The following is a 21,446-nucleotide window of genomic DNA, read 5'->3' as shown; positions in this document are numbered from 1 at the left end:
TGTGAAGTTAGTTTAAGCCCCTTGCTTGCAGTTCACCTTGCTTTGGGCGGTGCAGGCATAAGACTTGATAGCCGGTTTCACCTGACTTTTTAAAGATATATTTTTAAGCGTAGGTTTTTGACGGTTTATTATTAACGGTGGATATTTACGCGGTTTACTTTTATCGTGGATTGATTTAAGCGTATATTCTGGATGTTTTACTTTTAACAAAGGATACTTTCGGCGTTTATTCTTGAGCGTTCATTTTTAAGGGTTTGAATCGACATCTGTGCGTCCCCTAAATTGGGATTTGTCGACACTTCTTCATGGGCAAATGGAAAACGCAACACAACGCAAGAGGCTCTGTGTGTGTCGTTTGTGCTATGTCGCACCTTCCCTGTGTCCGTCAGACTATTCTAACAGGATCGACGCAGCCCAATTTAGGCACTTGGTGAAGGAGCGGCCAAAGGTCGATGACATGGAGAGACCATAATTATGCCTAGGACGACAAAAGCATAGTCCTTGTAGGCCGGACACGTAACAGCAGTTCTGATTGTTTGTCTGCCATTGTGGTCTTCCAAGACCCGAAGGAAAGAAGCAGTGAGTTTTAGTCCTTTCGGAGACTTGGTGCACCGTCACAAGAAGACGTCAAGAATTCGGGACTCAGCGCACTGAGTGTACGCCAGGTCTAGGGACTATTCGCAGTGCAGGGGGACTAAAACGGGGAGTGATTACAATCCAATACAATTGGTTCTTCCGTTCGTTGTTCGTTCGTTCTTCACACTCAACCCACACCGGTACACTGCTCGGCACGAAAACGACCGGCGGAGCTCACCGTTAAATATGTCCGTATCTGGTAACCACATATAGGGAAAGGTAGCCCATAGCCTAAGTAATACAGAGTCCCGTTAGTGAAGCTGTTTCAGTGTATCTCATGTAGCACATGCCACCTTCAGTCTTTTTTTAAATATAAAATTGTCAATGTACCTATCCGTCGAACTTCAGCTCGTGCATGCTGTGGTGACGGACCACCCACGATCCTGCGATCCTTGGGAACAGTCTTCAACAGATATCTGTTGCCTACCTGAATATAGTCCCTGGCGCAGCTGGCGGACTGCTGAATATCGAAGCGACCTGTAAATGTGATGTTGACCCGATGGCCCCTCTGGCCGTCGAGTACCCAGTCGCATTCGGCGTTGGCTGGGTAGGCTGATGGGTACCTGGGTGACTCCAGCGTGATCACGTTTCGTACGTGTAAGAGCCCTCCACAAGCTGTACAAAAAAAAAAAAAAAAAACAAAAAAAAAAACAGGTATTCATATATAAGATACCCATAATGGAACACAGTATTCGCTTTCAATTCTACAAGACACATTGTTTAAATCTGTGCGTGTTCGGCGCATCGATGCTTCCATAATAGCGGCTGTTCAAACGCGACCTTTTCAGCTGATTCCGTACTTTCTGTAATCTTTGTGAACCTTGTAGGTCAGAGCCGTAGCGATGGGGGACGAGAGGGGCAGCGGCCCCGTGCGCCCCCGTCAGAGAGGGCACCGAACGACAGGCTCTGGCAGGTTGAACGCCTTCAGAACGGTTCAACACGCTCCAGCCTCCATCCAGAACATAATGTTCTGGCAGGTTGTTTGTACAGCATAAAGCTGGAATGAGGAAAATTTGCATTGACGATCTCGGCTGTGCGAATGAGCGTTTTATTTAGAACTTCTGACCTCAGTGAAAGAGGGGGTGCGCTTCAGGGCTACCCTGCCCCAGGCGCAAACTCGCCTCGCGACGGCTCTGCTTGTAGTGGTCAAACTTAACAAACTGCAACCTTTCTGCCCTAATGTAGGGGTTAGAAATGTGGAAGGTTTTTTTTTTCGTGTGATAAGCCAACCAATACGAGTAGAACTCCTGAGCTAGATTATTTATACGCGAAATAGATTTCAAAGACCGCCATACTGTAGCCATATACTGTGGCCGTACTGCATGCGATTTCTTGAGGACCAGTTAAATTTACATTATCTTTAGTGAATTGCTGAAAAAGAAACTATGTTCGTTCGCTTATGTTTGTGCAAGTTATTTAACGGATCACCACCGCATAGAATGAGAGCCGCATAGGGTCCATGCGGTATACACAAGAGTTAGGAGCTTCAAACAGCAGGTACAGTCCCCGACCCACACGAACGCGCCGGCCGGTACACTCTTAAAAATGAACTTCACCGCATAGCACGCTCCTAGCCAACCATTATCTCGAATGATATCGTTATTTGCCCTGATTTGTTACAATTATGAACAGCATAAGTGTCACAGAAATGGCGTACGCCCCCCGTTTTTAACAAATCAGGGCAGATAACGATATCATTCGAGATAATGGTTGGCTAGGAGCGTGCTATGAGGTGAAGTTCATTTTTAAGAGTGTACAGTGGGTTGGGCAGCAAACTGCATACCTGCTGAAGTATACCGAACAAAGTGATTTGTTGGTAACATCATGTTCTTTGAGTACACTCTTAAAAATGAGGTGGTGGTGGTGGTGGTGGTGATAGGGCTTGCCGTCTCTTAAAAATGAACTTCACCGCATAGCACGCTCCTAGCCAACCATAATCTCGAATGATATCGTTATCTGCCCTGATTTGTTGAAAACGGGAGGCATACGCCTCCCGTTTTCAGCAAATCACGGCAGATAACGGTATCATTAGAGATTATGGTTGGCTAGGAGCGTGCTTTGCGGTGAAGTTCATTTTTAAGAGTGTATGAAAAGAAACGGAACACACTCACACGAAGAGAGTGTGTTATCTGTTATCTTATCTGTCATCTTATCTGTCACGACATTTAGAGCGTACTTGGGTGCACTCTGAGTCAATAGACGCCCAGGCAACACAATGTACTGAAAGTCGAGTGCAATGGGGGTGGACGGTATGTGTGTTATCAATGTTCCTTAGGTTCAAGAGTCTGTTCAAGGTCTTCCACCTACCCGTCCACCCCTATTGCACTCGACTTTCAGTACATTGTGGGACGTCTTTGGGACGTCTTTGGCTCAGTACTTCGTAGGAAAGGCACATAGTCAATACGCATGCTCTATCTATGTCGCTACAGACGCCCTAAGACAAATGCCGGCATAATTCTCTGCGAAGTCGGCCCAGGACGTCCCTCTTACCCCTGCGATAGTCGTGATAAGACTATGACTGATAAGACTAAGATAAGCCATAAGACTGCATCTTCGAAAGAGCGACACAGTCCATCTCGGGGCGGCCTCGACCTTTTCCGTAGTGCTGGCGAAAGGGCGCGCCGTTGTCGGCCTCACAGAAGTGGGCAACGTCACGGCTCACGCCCCGGGGGTATGTGCGTCCTGGGCCGACTTCTAGGGGAACTGTGCCGACATATGTCTGGAAGCGTCCGAGGAAAACCCCAGGAAGAACCCGAGACAGCACAGCCGGCACCGAGATTCGAACCCGGGTAACTCCCAGTCTCGACGTGACATATGGCCAGCAGGCTAACCACTGAGCCACGGGAGCTACTCTATAGAATTCCGCCTCCACCAGTGTGGCGGCCGTTTACTTACGCTGTCCCGAGAGAGACACGGTAAAGTTGAATCCCGCGGCAGCACCATCGCCATCCGAGTGAAAGATGACTGCGAATTGCCTGCCCCGAAGCAGAGGGGGTCTCCTGGTACCACAATATTTGTCGATGCTGGGCGACCTGACGTGCGTTCCACTGAAGATATCCACATAGTCCTTGGAGCAGTCGTTTTCCAGTTCGAAACTTGTAAAGTTGAGCTGCATTAGGAGGTTCCCGGTTATAAGCTGCCTGTCGGTAGGTATTCCTCAGTGTACCATGCTGTCCTATAGGGAGGGTGCTATAAAAGGTCAGTCACATTTTCGCACGTGGCAATATACCTACTTGACAGACAGACTTCCGCTACCACAGAGTGCATAATTTGTGCCAGAAAAGCCTCCGAAAAAATCGTGGTTACCAGGCGCTGCATAACAAAGTAAATACGACCACGCAAACTTTCGTCTTCATGCATTTCCTATGTGCTATATACCGATGTGAAGACGGCGGTCTGCAAAGTGTTGTGTATATCGTCCGCCTAGGGGCGCTAGCCGACACGAATTTGTTTTCGCTTTTGACGCCACTGGCGCCGCTAGGTGGAAGCTGCACTCAACTTGTGGCAGACCGCCGTGTTTACATCGGTATAGCGCATAAGAAATGCACGAAGACGAAAGTTTGCGTGGTCGTCATAACTTTGTTATGGAGTGCCTGGTAACCACGATTTTTTCGGAGGCTTTTCTGGCACAAACTATGCACTCTGTGGTAGTGGAAGTCTGTCCGTCAAGTAGGTATCGTGCCACGCGCGAAAATGTGACTGACCTTTTATAGCGCCCACCCTGTATATATACTCTAAACAGAGAATAACCTCAAACAACACGCTTCTATCCAACGACCATTCAGAAAAAAATATCGTCGCTCGTTCCTTATCTGTCTAAAATGAGAGGCACAGGTCTTTTTGTGACGCTCGTGAGAGTTATTGTCACAAAAAGCTTTACGCCCCGTGCTTTGCAGTAATGGAGAGTTATAATGGTATTATTCTGTGAAATGATTGGCTTCCAGTGCGTTGTGTGGTGAAGAGTGCGTGTCACGCAGAAAAGAGAAAAGATGAAATTGTCGTGCACTCTACAGTGTTCACGAAATATTCGTCAAATCATAATAGGGGCAATAAAGTCTCCTCTGTAACTGATAGCTATGCACTATTAGCTAGAACTGTGGTCTGTCAAACGGGCTTACCTCCACTTGTGCGTTCCACAAGGCTGGGTCGAGTGTCCACATACAATCTGCGTTACGAGTATACTGATCCGGGTACGCGGGAGAGGTGAAAAATGATGGAGTTTCCTGCACACTGATCCATCCTCCACATTCTGAAACAGCAAGGGAATCAAAGGCGAAATATAGCAAAGGAAGACAAGTTAATGCAAGTCCCCTATGGAAGCCAACGTGATGTGAAGGTGTGAAGGCCATTTGTTGAGAGCAAGCTACTTCGCATATGTGCGCGGGCTTACTTTCAAGTATAAACTGCGTAGCGTTGTGGTTCAGCATTGCTGGCAGCTACAGAAGTACCAGTCACAGTAAGCAGAGGGACACTTTCAAAAATAATTGAAACTTTAAAAAAAATCTTCATGTATCATGACGGACTATATCTTGCAGTCCCCGAGCGCTGGTACATCGTGTCTGATACTTATATGTAATAAACTAATTTCTAGCAACGAAGGAAATATAAGTAATTTACTACTTGAACTTCCTATCTAAAGCTACTTTACAGTTAGTAGTTCCCCCCTTTCGTGGTTCTTTCTACAAAATTTTCGCCGTCCTTGTCGTTGGTCGTCTGAAAAGTAATCCAGGCGCCTGATGACGTCATGGAACAGTTGCCTATTATGAAGGAGTTATGCAGACAGCCTGTTTCCTCACATGGAATGTTTCTCTGTAACAGATTATAGTCTACATCACAAATGTGGAAATTCGTGCATTTTTGAACTTGATGCCGCCTCTGTAACAGACTTGTGCCCGTTACCAAAACATAGGAAGGAACTAATTACCGTTACCCGTTACTTCAGAAAAAAGTAACTAAATACGTTACTCGTTACTAACATACAAAAGTAACGAGTTCTCGTTACTCACAGGTAACGAGTTACTTTTACGTTACCGGCACATAGTTAAAGGAGCCAACAAACATGCCGTCACTTGGCTTCAACTCATTATTAATGAGAAATTGCACTTCACAAGAAGCTGATACTCGAAATTTACATGAGTGATCTTCGTTCTCTTTCGTGTGAAGACATCTGCTGCCGCAGTGGGGGCTATCGGAGGTTATGAAAACACAAGTAAAGACACCGGTTTTCGTGCCACCTATCACCAACGGTTCCCAAAAACAGACGAGGGGCTACGTCATAATTTAGGGCGCTCAGAAGCTTAGCAAAGACAAGAAAAGGCTAGAAGTCGAAACGCGTTTTTTGTAGCCATAAACAATTGGTGCCCATTCTTGGGAAGGAGTGATGGTCGGAGATTACGGAAACAATAGAAATGACAAGGGCCTTCGCTTAAGACGATTCAGCACGTCAACAACCCATCCAGCGAGGGACTGCAATAATACTTCACGTGGTCACACATGGTCGTGGGTCACGCAGGTCCAGGCATTGCGCCACACGGAGTGCTGAAATGTGCTCCCCCGCGCTGAAGAAAAGGAACGAGTAACGTCAGTAACGAGGTACCAATTTTTGTAACTGATTCCGTTACTATTATCATTTTTTAAAAAGTAACTGAATCGTTACTTCGTTACTAAAAAAGTAACCGTTACAAAGTAACGAGTTACTTGTAACCCAGTAAACCAGAACTATCCCAGGGACGTCCCAGAAAAGTCGCACACGTCACTTATGTCCAGGAGGTCCGCCAGACGTTATCTGTACGTCCACAATGTGATTTTGAAAATCGTCGGATATTGTATCTCCCAGAGACATCTGCAGGATGTAAAAGGAATTGGCCCACCGCGTGGCATTTTGCGCACATATCTGGGACACGTGATGTGATGCTTACTGGAGTGACGTAAGCAAAGCGAGAAACATTTCGGTTTTAGACCTTTATTTGCAGCGTAATCCCATCATGGAAGATAGTTTGAATTAAAAACACACTATTTGTGAGAAAGGGACGCCAAGAGTATCAACGGTTATGCTTCGGCGTTGTTGGCACACGAACTAACTAATTCCCAAGACGTTTTCACGTTACAAGCGTAGTTCACCCCGCTGTACAGTTACTGAACGTACTCCTACAACTCTCATTTCAGTATATGCTCCATCTAGTACGCCAAAAGAGGCCACCACAGGCCTTTGTAGGTAGTGCTCTTACTCGATATCTCATATGTGTGTATGTGCGAGTGTAAGCGGTCTCTCATACCCACAGTGAGATGCGCAGGTCACGTGGCGTTGCCAATAAGTGCTGTATACAGCGGTTGCATACCGTTCTCAAATAAACGATGTCGATTATTTATCCAAAACTATTTCTAAAACGTGGGCAGATAACAAAAACTGAATAATAATGCATAGTGCTCAGCATACCAGCTAATTTGATGTGAAACGATAAACGTCCCATTCACATCCGGATATATAACTGAGACGTTCATAGGACGTCCCCCGGACTGCAAAATGAGCAAGAAAGTCTGTTCCCAGGGACGTCGCACGGACGTAAGGGAACGTTCACGAACGTCCCTGGGATATCCAAATGTCAAATTCAGGATATCCTTTAATTCCCCAAGATATCCTTGGGACATATTTGGTTTGCTGGGAACGAGTTAGGCACAACTCTGCTCTGTAATGGCAACCCGAGCTCTAGGTGGTGTTATCTTAGCTGTTGGCGAAATTAGATGCTTCATCCTCTTTACTCTGCGACGGTTGAGAGATATGCAGAGAAAAAAGATGCTTACCATTAATTTTGTAGGTTGCGTTGATCCCGCCTGAAGGCTGCGAATGCTTCTTGACGTAAGTCAGTTCCGTGGCAGCGTACCGCATCAGGCTTCTTCCGCTCTTGCCACGTTCGCAAATCGCGTCTGAAACGGTTTAATGAAGCGCGTCAAGCCCACGTACTAAAGGAATGCTGATTCAGCGCGGCTATTTAAAGGGGCACCCAACCGCTCGTCGAACGTTTTTCGATTGTCACGCTCCATAAGAACGACAACAACTTCACTTTTAATATCAGGAAGGGGGTTTCATCACCAGGGGCGATACTTTACCTCACCACTGATGGTGATTTGGGGAATGAAATAATGAGCCCCTCCACAATAAGGGTCGAAGTCCTCTTGTGTACATAAAGGTCAAAAGAGCTTTGGGGGCAGAGTCTTGTGGACTGGATTTGGCAAGAGACCAAGCGATTTTGATAGAGAGAGGGGGCGAGAAGAGATCAAGAGACCCAGAGAGTGCGGTTCGGAAAGGTTGGTAGTGTGGACAACGAAGAAGAATGTGCTCCTGATCCTGTACACGCTTAGAAATAATCTTCACCGTATAGCACGCCCCTAGCCAACCATCATCCCGAATGACAACGTTCTCGCCCCTGATTTGTTGAAAACGATTGAAAACTATTCTGTGCCGTGCATAATGGCACAAAATTGGAATATAAATGGAAAATAGCCGAGGCTCTGTGGCTGCACGTCGTGCATATGTTTGTAAGTTGACCGTGCTCTCCCAGCCGAGTACGGCTGTTTCGCCCTACTCGGAGCTGTCCCAACAGCTGTCCTCCGCTGGGAGTGCACGATCAACTTTCCAGGCAACCCCTAGAATACATCGCACATACATTCTGAACAGCAACAAGGGGCTGTCTCCGAGCGTTGCAGAAGCGATATCACTTGGACAGCGCTTCCTTTAATACTCGACGATGACGCCCGTACAGGCCTCGAAACGTCAAACTATGTATTACGTTGTTGCCGTGTTATGTGAAGCCAGTGGGTGGGCTATAAATACAATGTTACGTCTCCTTACTTTAGGGCAATGTTTCACTTCATAACTCACTTCTAGACACTTCAATCAATTAACGAATCAGCGTCCTGTTTTGTGACGTCCTCTGTGACGTCAAAACGACGAACAGCGCAGCATGAGTGCGAAAGAGCGTCTTTTAGCGACACTGAGTTTTTCGAAGACTTTCACCGGCGACAACGTGCGCCTGGTATGCCACTTTACAAGAAGCGCAAGACTCTAGAAGTGAAGGTTTCTATTTGAAATTGTGGTGGAACGTTTTATCCTTATATAATATTTTCGTCGCAGCTCTGACAGGGGACTTCATATCACTTCATTTGACATGTTAAACGCTTACAACATCTCTCTGAACGCAGGAACCATCGTCACATGTAAAAACAGAACCGCCGCGTCATGCTCAGAAAACGTTATCCGCTATCACTTATCATATAGTTCAGTTCACTGGTGTGCTGACAATGGTAGGCGTGTGCCCTTTTGTGGCAATAGACGATTTCAGAAATTGCATAGATAGCCCGCCAGAAAGCGCCGTGTTGCGAATGCCACACTGCACCTTGGGATTTAGTTTTCATGAGTCAGGCAGAAGAAGAAGAGCGCAAAGGGTTTCGCTTTTCCCTCCTTCCTTCGAGCAACAGTCAGGCAAGCACGAATGCAAACCATTTCCCACGACGCATTACGCGATGCGCGTGACTTGGGCGACGGATGGTCCCCATGCGGAACACAAGGGCAATATCTGAAATCGCCTATTTGGATGCGCGTTAATAGCCACAAAAAGAGGTAAGGCCTGCTCTCCCCTCCAATCAGAAGCGTTCGGCGCGAGGAATGGCGCAGAACGTTTATGCAGTGAAGTTCTCCTTCTAGAGATGCCAAACGTTCCGCTATAGCATGCAACCTTGTTCTCTTTCTGCAGGAGGCGAGTCTTGCGGAGCGATTCCACTATTCCTTTGCACTTCCCGACTTACTCACGCACCCTCCACCCATCGCCGCCATATCTACGCATCTCCACCCTCCATTCTGTATCCATATTTTTTGCTGTAGTCGTTACGATGGCCAGTCCTGTGTGGCCAACGACGTGCCGACTAAGACATTACCCCCACACCACTCCTCCTTTTAGAGCGTATGTACTCACGAGGCTAAGATTACGTTGCTCGGAACACCACCGTCACACGCACAAAGTCAAGCTGCAAGACTATGAACAACACGACGAGATTTTGCGGTTGCAAGACTTACCGTCACCCTTAAAGTATTCTTCTTTGCAGCCGACATTAGGAGCTGTGACGTTGACGCCGACGACTGTGTAAGCCAGAGTGACATTGGGGCTGAGCGGGAACCTCCAGGTACACATGGAAGGTCTGGCTTGCAGAGCTTCTGCTGTCGGAACGAGCGTCCCGCTCGGCTCTTCGGGAGTCTGGTAACATGCTGCGGATTATGCGTATACTAAAATGAAGTCCTGGATCACATGCATCCACCCTTTCATCAAAGGGTATACCCTACTAGGCAGGGGCGGATCCAGACCCTCGATTTTTTTTAGGGGGGTGGTTCTTTGTCGGAGCGAGTAGAAGGAAAGGGGGAGAAGGAAATCCAATGTATAAACAGGCGTTTTGGGGGCGATCGCCCAACCGCCCCCCTTGGATCCGCCACTGCTACTACGTAGTAGAAAGTTATGTTGTATTACGGTTTCGCCTCTGTTTTATTACGGTGCTATAGTTTTACCAACACGCGGTTTTGCACCTCCATGACTTTTCGTGCGTTTCGGTGACCTTACTACCTCCATGGCATAAGTAAGCTTCTGGAAGGAGTAACGTGGAAAAGTGGATAATTATTGATATCGCTTGAAGATGACGTGACAGGCCACTGCATATGGAGAAAGACAAGAAAACGCGAAACGGTGATTAGCTAAAAGGGGTTAGGAGCTTTGATACCTCTAGCAAATGATAACACGGGCACCTTGAACTGTACTCAGTTAAGAAGTCGTTATGGACGATGTCGTGACCGTGATGCAAACTCTTAAACGTACTGCTATGTCGTGCTGACGTAGTGGAGTTCGGAGCAAGGGTACCACACGCCATTCCTAAGTCAGCAGCATTTCCTTCTCTGTAGTAGCCTGTGGGCTTTAGGAGAACTTTCATTTTTAAGGCTACGTTCTCGCTGTACGGAAACATAGTATACCACCAGGTTGCGTAGTTGTCATCCTGCCCTAGCCCAGTGAACCAGAAATATCCCAGGTACGTCCCAAAAAGGTCTCACACGTCGCATATGTCCACCACGCCTATGCGACGTTACCTGTTTGTCCAGAGTGTGACTTCGAAAAGCGTCTTACTTTCTATATCCCTGGGACATCTGATAGATGTAAAAAGAAAGGAGCAAGCCCTTTCTTGCTCCTTGACAACTGACCCACAGTGGCATGACGTAAGCAAAAGGGAAAATGTTTGAGTTTACTACTTTATTTACCAAGTAATCACATTATAGACGGCAGCCTCTGTTAAAAGCACGGTATTTACCAGGATGGGGTGTCAGGAACGTTCACAGGTATATAGGGTGGCATTGTTTGTGGACTCACAAGGTAACTGCAAAGACGGTGTCACCGTTGCAAACATGTTGCGCGGCGCTACACTTGATGAAGGAACTCCAACAATTTGTATTTCAGTATATGCTTGCTCTGGTATCTCTTGAAATCCGCGGACGCGGTGGAGAGGCCAAAAAGGGAGCCTGTGTCTCATATGGTGAAAGGCGAAAGCACATTTATTACTGCGCGGGTCTGCATTCGTCTTGGATTATGGCGGAAAGGTCGCTGGGCTGCCATTTACCACACTTCAATACGCTTAAAAGTGGACAAACCATAGTCGCCAGGACATACATGCTACGTCTATGGGCTGTCTGCAATGATCCATGGGATATCCAAACATCCAATTTTGGATATGAGCTGGACATCTCCTAGACGTTTATGGTTTACTGGGAGGGGCCATTAATAATTGTCCTTAAATAGTATCGATAGCCCTAACACCATGCTCCGTTTTGCTTTTTTTCCGTACCAATTGCCTCAGCCTGAGCGTTGTCCTTACAATTAGAAACGCGCTCCGCACTTACGCAGCTCCTTCGCTGAGTCGTAGTGAGCTCTGAAGCCGTGCACAGTGGATAGTCTCGGTGACAGCATCGTTACCAGAAGTCGGGAGGTGAAGGACTCGTACACGTACGGGAAGGAAGTGTTGCATGGAACTTGCAGTGTTAATATCCCGTCTGTAAGCTGCTCAGATGAAAGGAACGACAAAAGGAATTAGATTAATAAATATAGGTGTCCATATACGTTGTGCTTAAACGTAATATAATGATAACGTTGACTATCACATTAACTGGCTTTACATTTGTCACAAAAGACTGCTGAAAGGCCCAAGGGTAACCCAAAGACAGCACAGGCAGTGGTTGGATTCGAGCCATCTACCAGCAAACGGATGCTGTGTGTGCTCGACCACGCAGCGGGTATTTTACCAACCACATATGCGAGTATTCCCATACAGGGTGTTTTTTAGCCCTTACAGAATTTGTATCAAAAAGCTATGAGAGCAGCAGAGATGTCGTTTTTGTAGTTCAGTTCTACGGCCGAACAGAACTCTACCTGAGAAACGTTATCATGACATTGGTAGACAGACTGAAACCGGAACAAATTGGAAGGGCTGGGTTCCACGAATAGGCAGTTGTTAGCTGCCTCCTATTGAAAGAAAAGTCGGACTGAACTTCGCGTTCGTTTCCGGGGCCATCGTGATGACCTCAAAACCATGGCTTTCGGGAGCGGCCTTGTTCGCCCTCTAGCTTCGAGCGTAGTTCAAGTTTACCAAATTGGTGGCGCTGTCGAACGCTATGACGTCATTTGTTTACAAACAGGGAGAGGTCCATTTCAATGCTCCCGAACGTCTGAATAATAATTCGTGAAGAACTATGTACGAAGAACTTGAAGCACCTTTCAAATTTACAGTGCCCGATTTGGAAAGGCAGCTTATTTTTTCTCTTGGTGTGTCAAATGAAGTTTTTCAGTGCTTAATGGTGCATACACTGAGTGCCCAATAACTGCACGGCTCATGTTTTCGAATATACTTTTTATGGTGGGAAATTTTGCGATCATTACAGGCATTTATTTTCTGCCGGGACCTTCATAATATCGTCGAAGGTGATTGTGGTCCGCGACTCGATTTGGAGCTTGAGCCCCTGGTCTTGATGACCTGTGACTGATGCGACTTTACTGCACCCATTTGCAGGGAACGTACGGTATGATGTGTGGGTTTGCAGCCATCTGTACAACACATTAGTCGCGTTTACATTAATCAATAGGAGCAGGTCGAGTTGGCTTGTCGAGTCCGCCTCGCTTACATAAACACTGTCGGGTCGTGTTGACCCAGCGTCGCGTATTGTCAAATCAACCCGGAAGCAAGGGGGAAGGCCTTTGCGATCGCCTCTGATTGGAGCGAGTACATGCAAACAGCATCCCTAAGAACACGTTGACATCCCTCACTCACCCTGAGGATGTCACTGTGGGACAGAAATGACATCCTGGAAATATCCCCACAGGATCCTGAACTTGTGTGAAAAATGTTAGAATAAGACTCCAGAGACGATCCTAGGGACAACGTCGATCGTAATTCAACTCTACCAAATTGATGGCGCTGTCGAACACTATGACGTCATTTGCTTACAAACAGGGAAAGGTCTATACTACTTGTACAATATTTAGCTAAAACCAATCTTGCAAAAAGAAACCCTGAAGCATTCTTATACTACGTGTAGGACAACATAGACGTGTCTGACTTTGCACTTTGACGACTGAACAACACTGGAAGAACGATTTTTCTCTCCTAAACTGGACATAACGTCGATTTTAAATCAGTGTCAGGTTGATACTGAGCGCCATAGGTAAATCATTTTGTCCAAACGTTACCGTCAGTGTGCTGTCGCAGTTGGAGATATCACCCTCCAGGAAATTCACGGTGATCCGTCGTCCCGCAGCTGCATTGAGGGCCCAACGGCAGGCAGTGCGAACTGGCATCGGTGCTGGGAAACCCGGCGTCTGGAAGTCTCCTTCGGTGGCCGCCAGAGTACCCCCGCAAGCTGCGCGCGTTGCGAACCATGCTTTACTACGCGGCACAGCATATTATAAAGACCATTTACTCTCACTAGCCATAAGATTTTCTGTAACCATGGGCCATAATGGACCATAGGAGCCATTCAAATTTATCTGGAGTAAAGTAAATCACCCGACTTCGTTATTCCACGTGACCTCACGGGTGCATTTCCGTATCTACCGTGCGTTGAATAAATGTGGGACGTGGCAAATCAAAACCACTACTAAAAAAAAAAACATTGCACGAATGCAAACACCTCTTTAGAAAGTCGGCAAGAAAAATACTCATTAACGCCTTCCAAACAACTGCCTAACTGCCACCAGGTTACGGGGCCCTGTCGTTCCTCCGCATTCACGCTCTGAGGATTTCAAGACCCAGGTGCGTCTCAGAGGGTATCCTCTCTTTGATACTCGGACGGTGTCTCATCGTTGCAAAATTTAATTGACAAAACTGTCCTTAAAAATCAGTCACGAGCGTTACAGCGTGACATTGGAGGGCCGTCCACATCACATAGCGTAACGTAATCAGGTCAGTGCGACGCAGCATCAGCGTAGCGAGGTTTTTATTTCGTACAGAAAATTCGTCTGCTACGGAGACGGCGGGGATCAACTTATGGCTTACTTTCTGAGCACTTGTACGTCACGAAGTGACGTGAGCGCCACTCATGTGCTTATAGCAAACTGTGGGCCGGGGCCCCCACAGATAGATTGGCATTATCCTAAGAATTCATGCAGAACGCTACAATACGCTTATGGTGCCAAAAAACCTGGGCATACTATATCCTTGAAATAAAACATTGTTACGTATCTAATGAGAACGTATGGCACCCACGTGCTATACTATGTAGTACTGCAAAGTATAGCACATTTATGAAAGAACACGTTTATAGCAATAATATGTGCAGATTTGAGAACATCCCGTGAATATCCAAATATCCCGCAGTTGCGTCTCTGGGACGTTCGTGGAATGTGGAAAAAGTGGGACAAGCCATAGTGGCCAGGACGTACATGGGACGTTCACGGACTCTCTGCAATGATCCATGGGATATCCAAACATCCAATTTGGGATATCAGGTGGAAGTCTCTTCGACGTCTACAGTTTACTGGGTTTGAAGGACAACACTCAATAATTGCAAGCGCTATCGTAATGGATTTCACATATACATTCTACTAGCCTAGATTTTAAAGACCTGATTAGGATGATAGACATGATGAGGTCGATGGTCGTGATGGCATTGATCAATGTCCTAACGCATCTGAACCATTAGCCAGAAGGGCCTTCGAAAATTTTTCCAATAAGAAAAAGGAAAAAGAAATGAAGGGGGCCTTCGCTGGATCTTGAAGTTGTGACAGGTGATGTATATTCAAATAGGCTCTGTGGCAACTCGCCCATGATACAGACAACGAGCTCAATTCGGCGCTAGACGTCATTTCCGTACTTACCTCTCCCTAGGAAAAACAGATGAAGCCTGAACGCCGGGCTTAGCGGGGGAGCTCCCCTTGTCTTTACATGGACGAATAGCTTGTTGTCTCTCGGCGACACGTCAATCGACTGATTAGCCCCACATATGCGAGATAGAACGGGTCCTGGAAAGTGAGATTTCCATGTTGAACCATTCGATCAGACGATAAGGAAAAAGATGGAGATGGCACTCGGGAGGGGGACTGGGCTGGCTACTCCCATCGCTACCCGAAAGCAGTACACCTTGTAAGTCCAGACTGCGCAGCGAGTCCCGAGAAACAAAAGAAAAGTGTATATCTGCTTATATCTGGATTAAAATGGCTACATAGGCTTCGCCCCAGTGAACCGCCCTGCGAAGCGTGGACCAAAGATAAATTGATAATGAGGAATAATGCAAACGGACCACGGGGTTTTCTGAATTCTGCAATCAGGCTCAGCAATTTACGGTAATGAGGAAGTATCATAAATTGTAATAGGATAGAGTAGGTTTGAAGAAACATCGTAGCAGAGTACTGTTGTACGTGAAGGTTGCAGAAAATTGTTCCACTACCCTGGAAGAGCAGTGTAGAGGATGAGTTGGGTAAGAGCCTGGTTAGAAATAGAGCAGAACAGTACAAGTAATGCAGAACAGCAGTGTAATATGGTGGTGAGTACCACAGTGGAGAGGTGCAGTATTAAGCAAGCACTTCAGAGGGGGCCAGCAGTACCAATACCCCAACAACACACTGTCATCCGAAGGACATCCTAAGACGATGCATGGACTAATGTGACATACACAGGACGGTGAATCTGATCCTCAAATCATCCTCAACATGTCATTTTGGCACTATATAGCGTCCTCATGGTATCCTCAGATCAACGTGGGCAGAGCACGAGACGGTGTCCTGAATGTGATGTCGACCATAACGTAAAGTAATCGAGGGCAATAACTTTTGACGAGAATAGGGCCCCAGTGAAGTACACTCTTAAAAATGAACTTCACCGCATAGCACGCTCCTAGCCAACCATTATCTCGAATGATATCGTTATCTGCCCTGATTTGTTGAAAACGGGGGGCGTACGCCATTTCTGTGACACTTATGCTGTTCATAATTGTACAGAAAAGGCGTACGCCCCCTGTTTTCAACAAATCAGGGCAGATAACGATATGATTCGAGATAATGGTTGGCTAGGAGCGTGCTATGCGGTGAAGTTCATTTTTAAGAGTGTAGCCCAAAGGAATTGACGGGCCTACACTCTTAAAAAGGAACTTCACCGCATAGCACGCTCCTAGCCAACCGTAATCTCGAATGATATCGTTATCTGCCCTGATTTGTTGAAAACGGGAGGCGTACGCCATTTTTGTGACACTTATGCTGTTCATAATTGTCACAGAAAAGGCGTACGCCTCCCGTTTTCAACAAATCAGGGCAGATAACGATATCATTCGTGATAATGGTTGGCTAGGAGCGTGCTATGCGGTGAAGTTCATTTTTAAGAGTGTACAACTACCAAAGGGAATGGTGTAAGCTCTCGCTCCTTTGACGTTAAAGCATGACAATCCCGAGCCATTTTTGCAGTCCCGGGATTTCGGAATTTTTTGCTTGTCAATCCCGGGATCCTGGGGCGGGATTTTGGGATTGTGACGAGTTCAGATGGTGCCTCCAAGTATAGTCCTGCGCGGGTCAGAATTATGTAACCCGCCATTATCTAACAAAGTCCATTTACCTCAAGTGACTATATCGGCGTGTTGTGCGAACTCAGTTCATGTGCGCTTTGTCAATTCCACCTTTTCCTGAAGGAAAGCACTCGAAAAATTCGCAGTGTAAGCACATTGGTAAAATAGTGACGGCCAAATTCTTATATTTTTTTTTTCTGCTATGACAATGCCACTCCTTTTCTATTCACGTGCATTTCAGTGTTGCACGTGAACAGAAAGCGAGTCCCGCTACACTCGAAGTAATGGTAAATATTGCTTTATAATTTCCTTAAACGGTGTTACATTCCATTTGAATAAGGAACACACACAAAAAGAATGGAAAAAAATTGAAAGAAACGGAACACTAAACAGTTTACGAAACAGCGTCGCTGCGTGCTATCACATTCAATCACATTGTACAATGATTAGCACACGACCTGAGAAAGCAAAGAGCGTCGAGGGTGGTGTCCCCCAGTTCGGAGCGAACTTTTGCGAAAATACTGGCTGCCGAACTGAAGGTCCGTCCAGCATCTGCGCTAGAAGATACGTCAGTCAGCAAACGACCGTATGTCACGTGTAGGCAGCAGTCCTCTGCCACTTCCAGTCGTAAAAAGTGCAATTTCCTTGCGAAGGCGTGAGTCTGTGCCTGATGGCCTACAGGTGTCTGATTTTCCTTTTTTTATGTGCTCTACGAAATCCCGGGATTTTCCGGAAGAAATCCCGGGACTTCGGGACGTCACAAATTGGCCGGGATCCCGGGATTTCGGGATATCCCGATTGACAACCCTAAGCATGATGCATAAATGTGTTCATGTGTTTCTCTCTCGCCGCACGTATAGAAATTATGTGTCTTTCTTTATAAGCTGAGGTCCTGTGTATGATGTAATGAATGCTACCTGCCAAAATGTCACAACCACTCTAATTAACACTTTAGACACTCGGTTCCTCGGATATTGGGCGACTAGAGGTGATGTTTCCAATCAAGTTATAGGAGCTAGCTTTGTACTCCACAGTGTGTCGCTAAAGTACTGCGTTCCGTGCTACTATGGACGAGAGTATCTATTCGTAGCCAGTGAAACTACACATCGGCACTGTAACAATAAAATTAATAAATATGTCAGTGAACCTACCTGTAGCGTTGCCTTCCCTTACTTCGAAGTAGTCATCACCTGAGCATCCCGGACTCTCTGGCAGGGAGAGGTAGCTCACCCTGAACCTGACTCCGGCACCGGATACCGCTCCAATCAGTTGCCATTCGCAGTCGAATGCGACACCTGACCGCAACTTCTGGATTAGTTCCGGAATTGAACCTCCCCACACGGTTCCACCGCATTCACCTGCGTACAGCGACGTACTCGTGATTACGTAGAAGAAGCAAGACACAGCTAACGGGATATTTGTAGCGCAAGGTAGCTGGTGTATTTGCGACGACTGTAGCATTTCCTTGAGTTCCAGGACAAATACGAAAGCGGATGAGGAGGCTGCACAGGACGATTCGGACGGACTTTACCTTGTCAGAACTCTCTCTCGTCTAGTCTTAGGAGTTCGTCAAACGTGTCGTCCTTTTCGAGGTGTAAGACACAGGGAAGAACAAGACGGGACAGAATACGGACGAGTCAGACTCTGTCCGACGGGAAAAAGACGAGATGGTCTTCAGCTCAGACTCCTGGACAGGACGATCTCGTCCTGTTCTTCATTGTTTCCTCGTTCCTTTTGCCCTTATCAAAGAGCTCCTCAAACTTGAGGATATGCTACAGTCGTCGGGATATTTATATCAAGGATTGTTACCAAAATTAATAATGTTGGCATTGCTGTGTCTGATGCAAGCCAGAGACAGAATTTTGGCATCAGTTTCCGTTTCCTGAAGCACTACATCTTACGTTTCTCAGGTATTTCGATGTCGGGTTCCGTTTCCGCTTCGGCAAAAAGAAGAAATAAAGAAAGAGAAAAATAGAAAGTCTGTTCTAGCTTAAGCACCGCGACATTCACGGTATTATACCTCCGTGTCATACTTAAACTACGAACAAAAAACAACAAAAAGAAAAAAAAAACACATTGCGGTCTTCCTCGAGCACTCATAATTGAATTTAGAGTTCTACGCTGGATGCAACACTATAAACCAGCGCGCCCGACTCATCTGTAAGAGAAGGACTCTCCAATATCCCATCGCGCTTGTGATACGTTAAACTATTGGGATGATGAAAGAGGGAAGCCACTGAAAAGGTGAGCCAGGTATTTGTCCTTTGTATGTGTTCGATCCTCAAAACATCAACTGACTCATGTTCTATTGGGATGACTTCTTTCCAACGCCAGGACACCGCGTTCGTGTAATTGGCCGACGTCTAGTAGGATGACGTTACCCTGGCCTCCTGTCTAGTCTAGGTGGTGTCTGGTTGGCTCTACAGTTCATATTTTTCCATTACATGGATTGAATTGGATTGGACTTCCGTTACATATACAGTCAACCCTCGATTTATGAACACCCTCGGTTCCCCGAAATATCGTTCATAAATCGAGGGATTCATAAATCGAAAATTCTGTTAACTGAGTACTATCGAGCAAATGGAACAGTATTTCCGAGTTGGGATTGTGTTTATAATGCCATATATTGTGTAATTTTGCTTTTGACCATGCCTTCTGCTGTATCAATCTCACAAAGAACAGACGTTAGCGCATTCACACTCTGTTTATTATGCAACACTAATTGTTTAATTTTGCTTTGGACCATGCCTTCCGCTGTTTCAATCTTGGAAAGAAGAGATGTCACCACATTCGCACTGGACTGCTCTCGGATTTCCTCCGGGATTTTTAATCTCCGTTTATTAATCTACGGGTGACAGCGACCACCTTATTCATCACCTGAGGTCAGGAACACTTGGTCGCACCTTGTGCGACCCCTGAAAACCCGTTTGTTGTTCGGATTCCGAGGGGTTAAGAACCGAGGGTGCAATACCTGGAAAACGTTTTGTCCGTTCAGGCGTCATTCATAAGACCAAGGAATAATCCCTTTGAAGGTTTCTGTTGACCTCGGAACGATCCGTTCATAAATTGCGGGCAAAAACGTTGGGCAACTTCTAGTTGGTTCCCAGAAATTCTGTTCATTATTCGAATATCGATGTTCATAAAACGAGGGAAAAATGAATGGAAAAAGTTTGGTTCCGCGTGCTCGTGTTCATAAAACGAGGGAATTCATAAATCGAAGGTTCATAAATCGAGGGTTGACAGTATATCAATAATCAAACTCAGGCTCAAACTCTTCGGACGTGACATAAATGCACAATACAAATACCGTACAGAAATACTTACCAATCCTTGCAGTGGCAGTGAATCCGGCGTAGTTATCACCGCTACCCGTTTGGACGAATTGCACAAGGACTAAGTTCCCGGTGGAGGTAACGCCCCCAACACGCTGTTCGCCACAGAAGGTGCCCAGTTCAGGACTCACTTCCGTGCCGCCATCCAACACTCGCACGAAGTCTGTCATGGCGCCTTCGTTACGACATCTGTACACGTGAAGCTACATTAAATACCTGATAGTTGACGAAAGCACAATCAAGTTTCAAAACGTTTCTTTTGGTTTCGTCAAGTGCACTCTTAAAAATGAACTTCACCGCATAGCACGCTCCTAGCCAACCATGATCTCGAATGATATTGTTATCTGCCCTGATTTGTTGAAAACGGGAGGCGTACTCCTTTTTTGTGACACTTATGCTGTTCATAATTGTCACAAAAAAGGCGTACTCCTCCCGTTTTCAACAAATCAGGGCAGATAACGATATCATTCGAGATCGTGGTTGGCTAGGAGCGCGCTATGCGGTGAAGTTCATTTTTAAGAGTGTGCTATAGTATAACGTTCTCGTTCGTAATGGGAGTAGTTGACATCACCCCATATTATTTTATGTTTATTGTTATAGAGGAGTACGGCTTATCCGCAGATACTCGCGCAGTTTCGCGATTTGCGGGTAGAAATTCAGCATTGCCACGGGATGCGGGCAAAATTCCAGTGTACTCGGATTGCGTACGCGGGTAGTATGGGTACACCCACATTACCCGCAACTACTAAACTGACCCGTTGCCACGGAGGAGGAGGAGGAGGAGTGTCGTTGGGAGGAACCCGAGAGGTCTGCCTGCCTGATTAGGCGGCATGTTTCTCGGGAAGGGAAAGGTGGTGGAGAGGAGGAGAGGAAAGGGTGAAGTGGAAGACCGAGCGGAATCCGCTCGGGGGGAGGATAGCTGCGTCCATGGGCCGACTTCAGGGGAACTGTGCCGGCATACGCCTATTACACATCTGAGGGAAACCCAGGAAAAACCCCAGACGGCACAGCCGGCCCGCGGATTCGAACCGCGGACCTCCCAGTCTCCAAGCGCACGCGTTACCGCTGCGCCACCGGAGCTGGTGACCCGTTGCCACCCTAACTTATTCCTTAGTTTTTGGCATTTGTTCCAGTTTTCATGGAGAAAAGTACATGAACAAGTTGATGCTTTTTACATATCTCATGGTCATGTCACCCGAGAACCTGGGCTTTCTAGGCATGCGCTGTCCGGACAAAGAAGAAGAAGAAAAAAAGCGCGGTTGAACTGAAGATGCGATCGCAATAGTCGGTGCGTAAAATATATGTATCCGGGATATTTCGTTTTGGTTTTGAAACAGTCGGAAACATTAGAAAATGATTTTAATGGGATTTTGCAGCCGGCTCCAGTGTGTGGGCAACAGTGTGCG

At 46.5% G+C, this 21,446-nt stretch overlaps 1 protein-coding gene across 1 annotated transcript in view; it reads right to left on the bottom strand.

The window, feature by feature from the left end:
* LOC135386240 (cubilin-like) overlaps positions 1 to 21,446 on the bottom strand; it is a 165,110-nt gene that overhangs the window by 43,491 nt on the left and 100,173 nt on the right. The window contains exons 44-53 of the mRNA XM_064616049.1: positions 20,033 to 20,229; positions 17,857 to 18,063; positions 15,030 to 15,173; positions 13,404 to 13,573; positions 11,564 to 11,720; positions 9,707 to 9,895; positions 7,438 to 7,560; positions 4,755 to 4,885; positions 3,532 to 3,745; positions 1,064 to 1,251 (exon numbers count right to left, since the gene is read on the bottom strand). Of these exons, the coding sequence (XP_064472119.1) occupies positions 1,064 to 1,251; positions 3,532 to 3,745; positions 4,755 to 4,885; positions 7,438 to 7,560; positions 9,707 to 9,895; positions 11,564 to 11,720; positions 13,404 to 13,573; positions 15,030 to 15,173; positions 17,857 to 18,063; positions 20,033 to 20,229 (1,720 nt within the window). The remainder of the gene's footprint in view (positions 1 to 1,063; positions 1,252 to 3,531; positions 3,746 to 4,754; positions 4,886 to 7,437; positions 7,561 to 9,706; positions 9,896 to 11,563; positions 11,721 to 13,403; positions 13,574 to 15,029; positions 15,174 to 17,856; positions 18,064 to 20,032; positions 20,230 to 21,446) is intronic.

This window comes from Ornithodoros turicata, chromosome 2 (genome assembly GCF_037126465.1).
Source record: "Ornithodoros turicata isolate Travis chromosome 2, ASM3712646v1, whole genome shotgun sequence".
NCBI classification, from domain to species: domain Eukaryota; kingdom Metazoa; phylum Arthropoda; class Arachnida; order Ixodida; family Argasidae; genus Ornithodoros; species Ornithodoros turicata.
The sequence above is the reverse complement of the archived record's forward strand: the minus strand, read 5'-3'. Positions and strand labels throughout refer to the sequence as shown.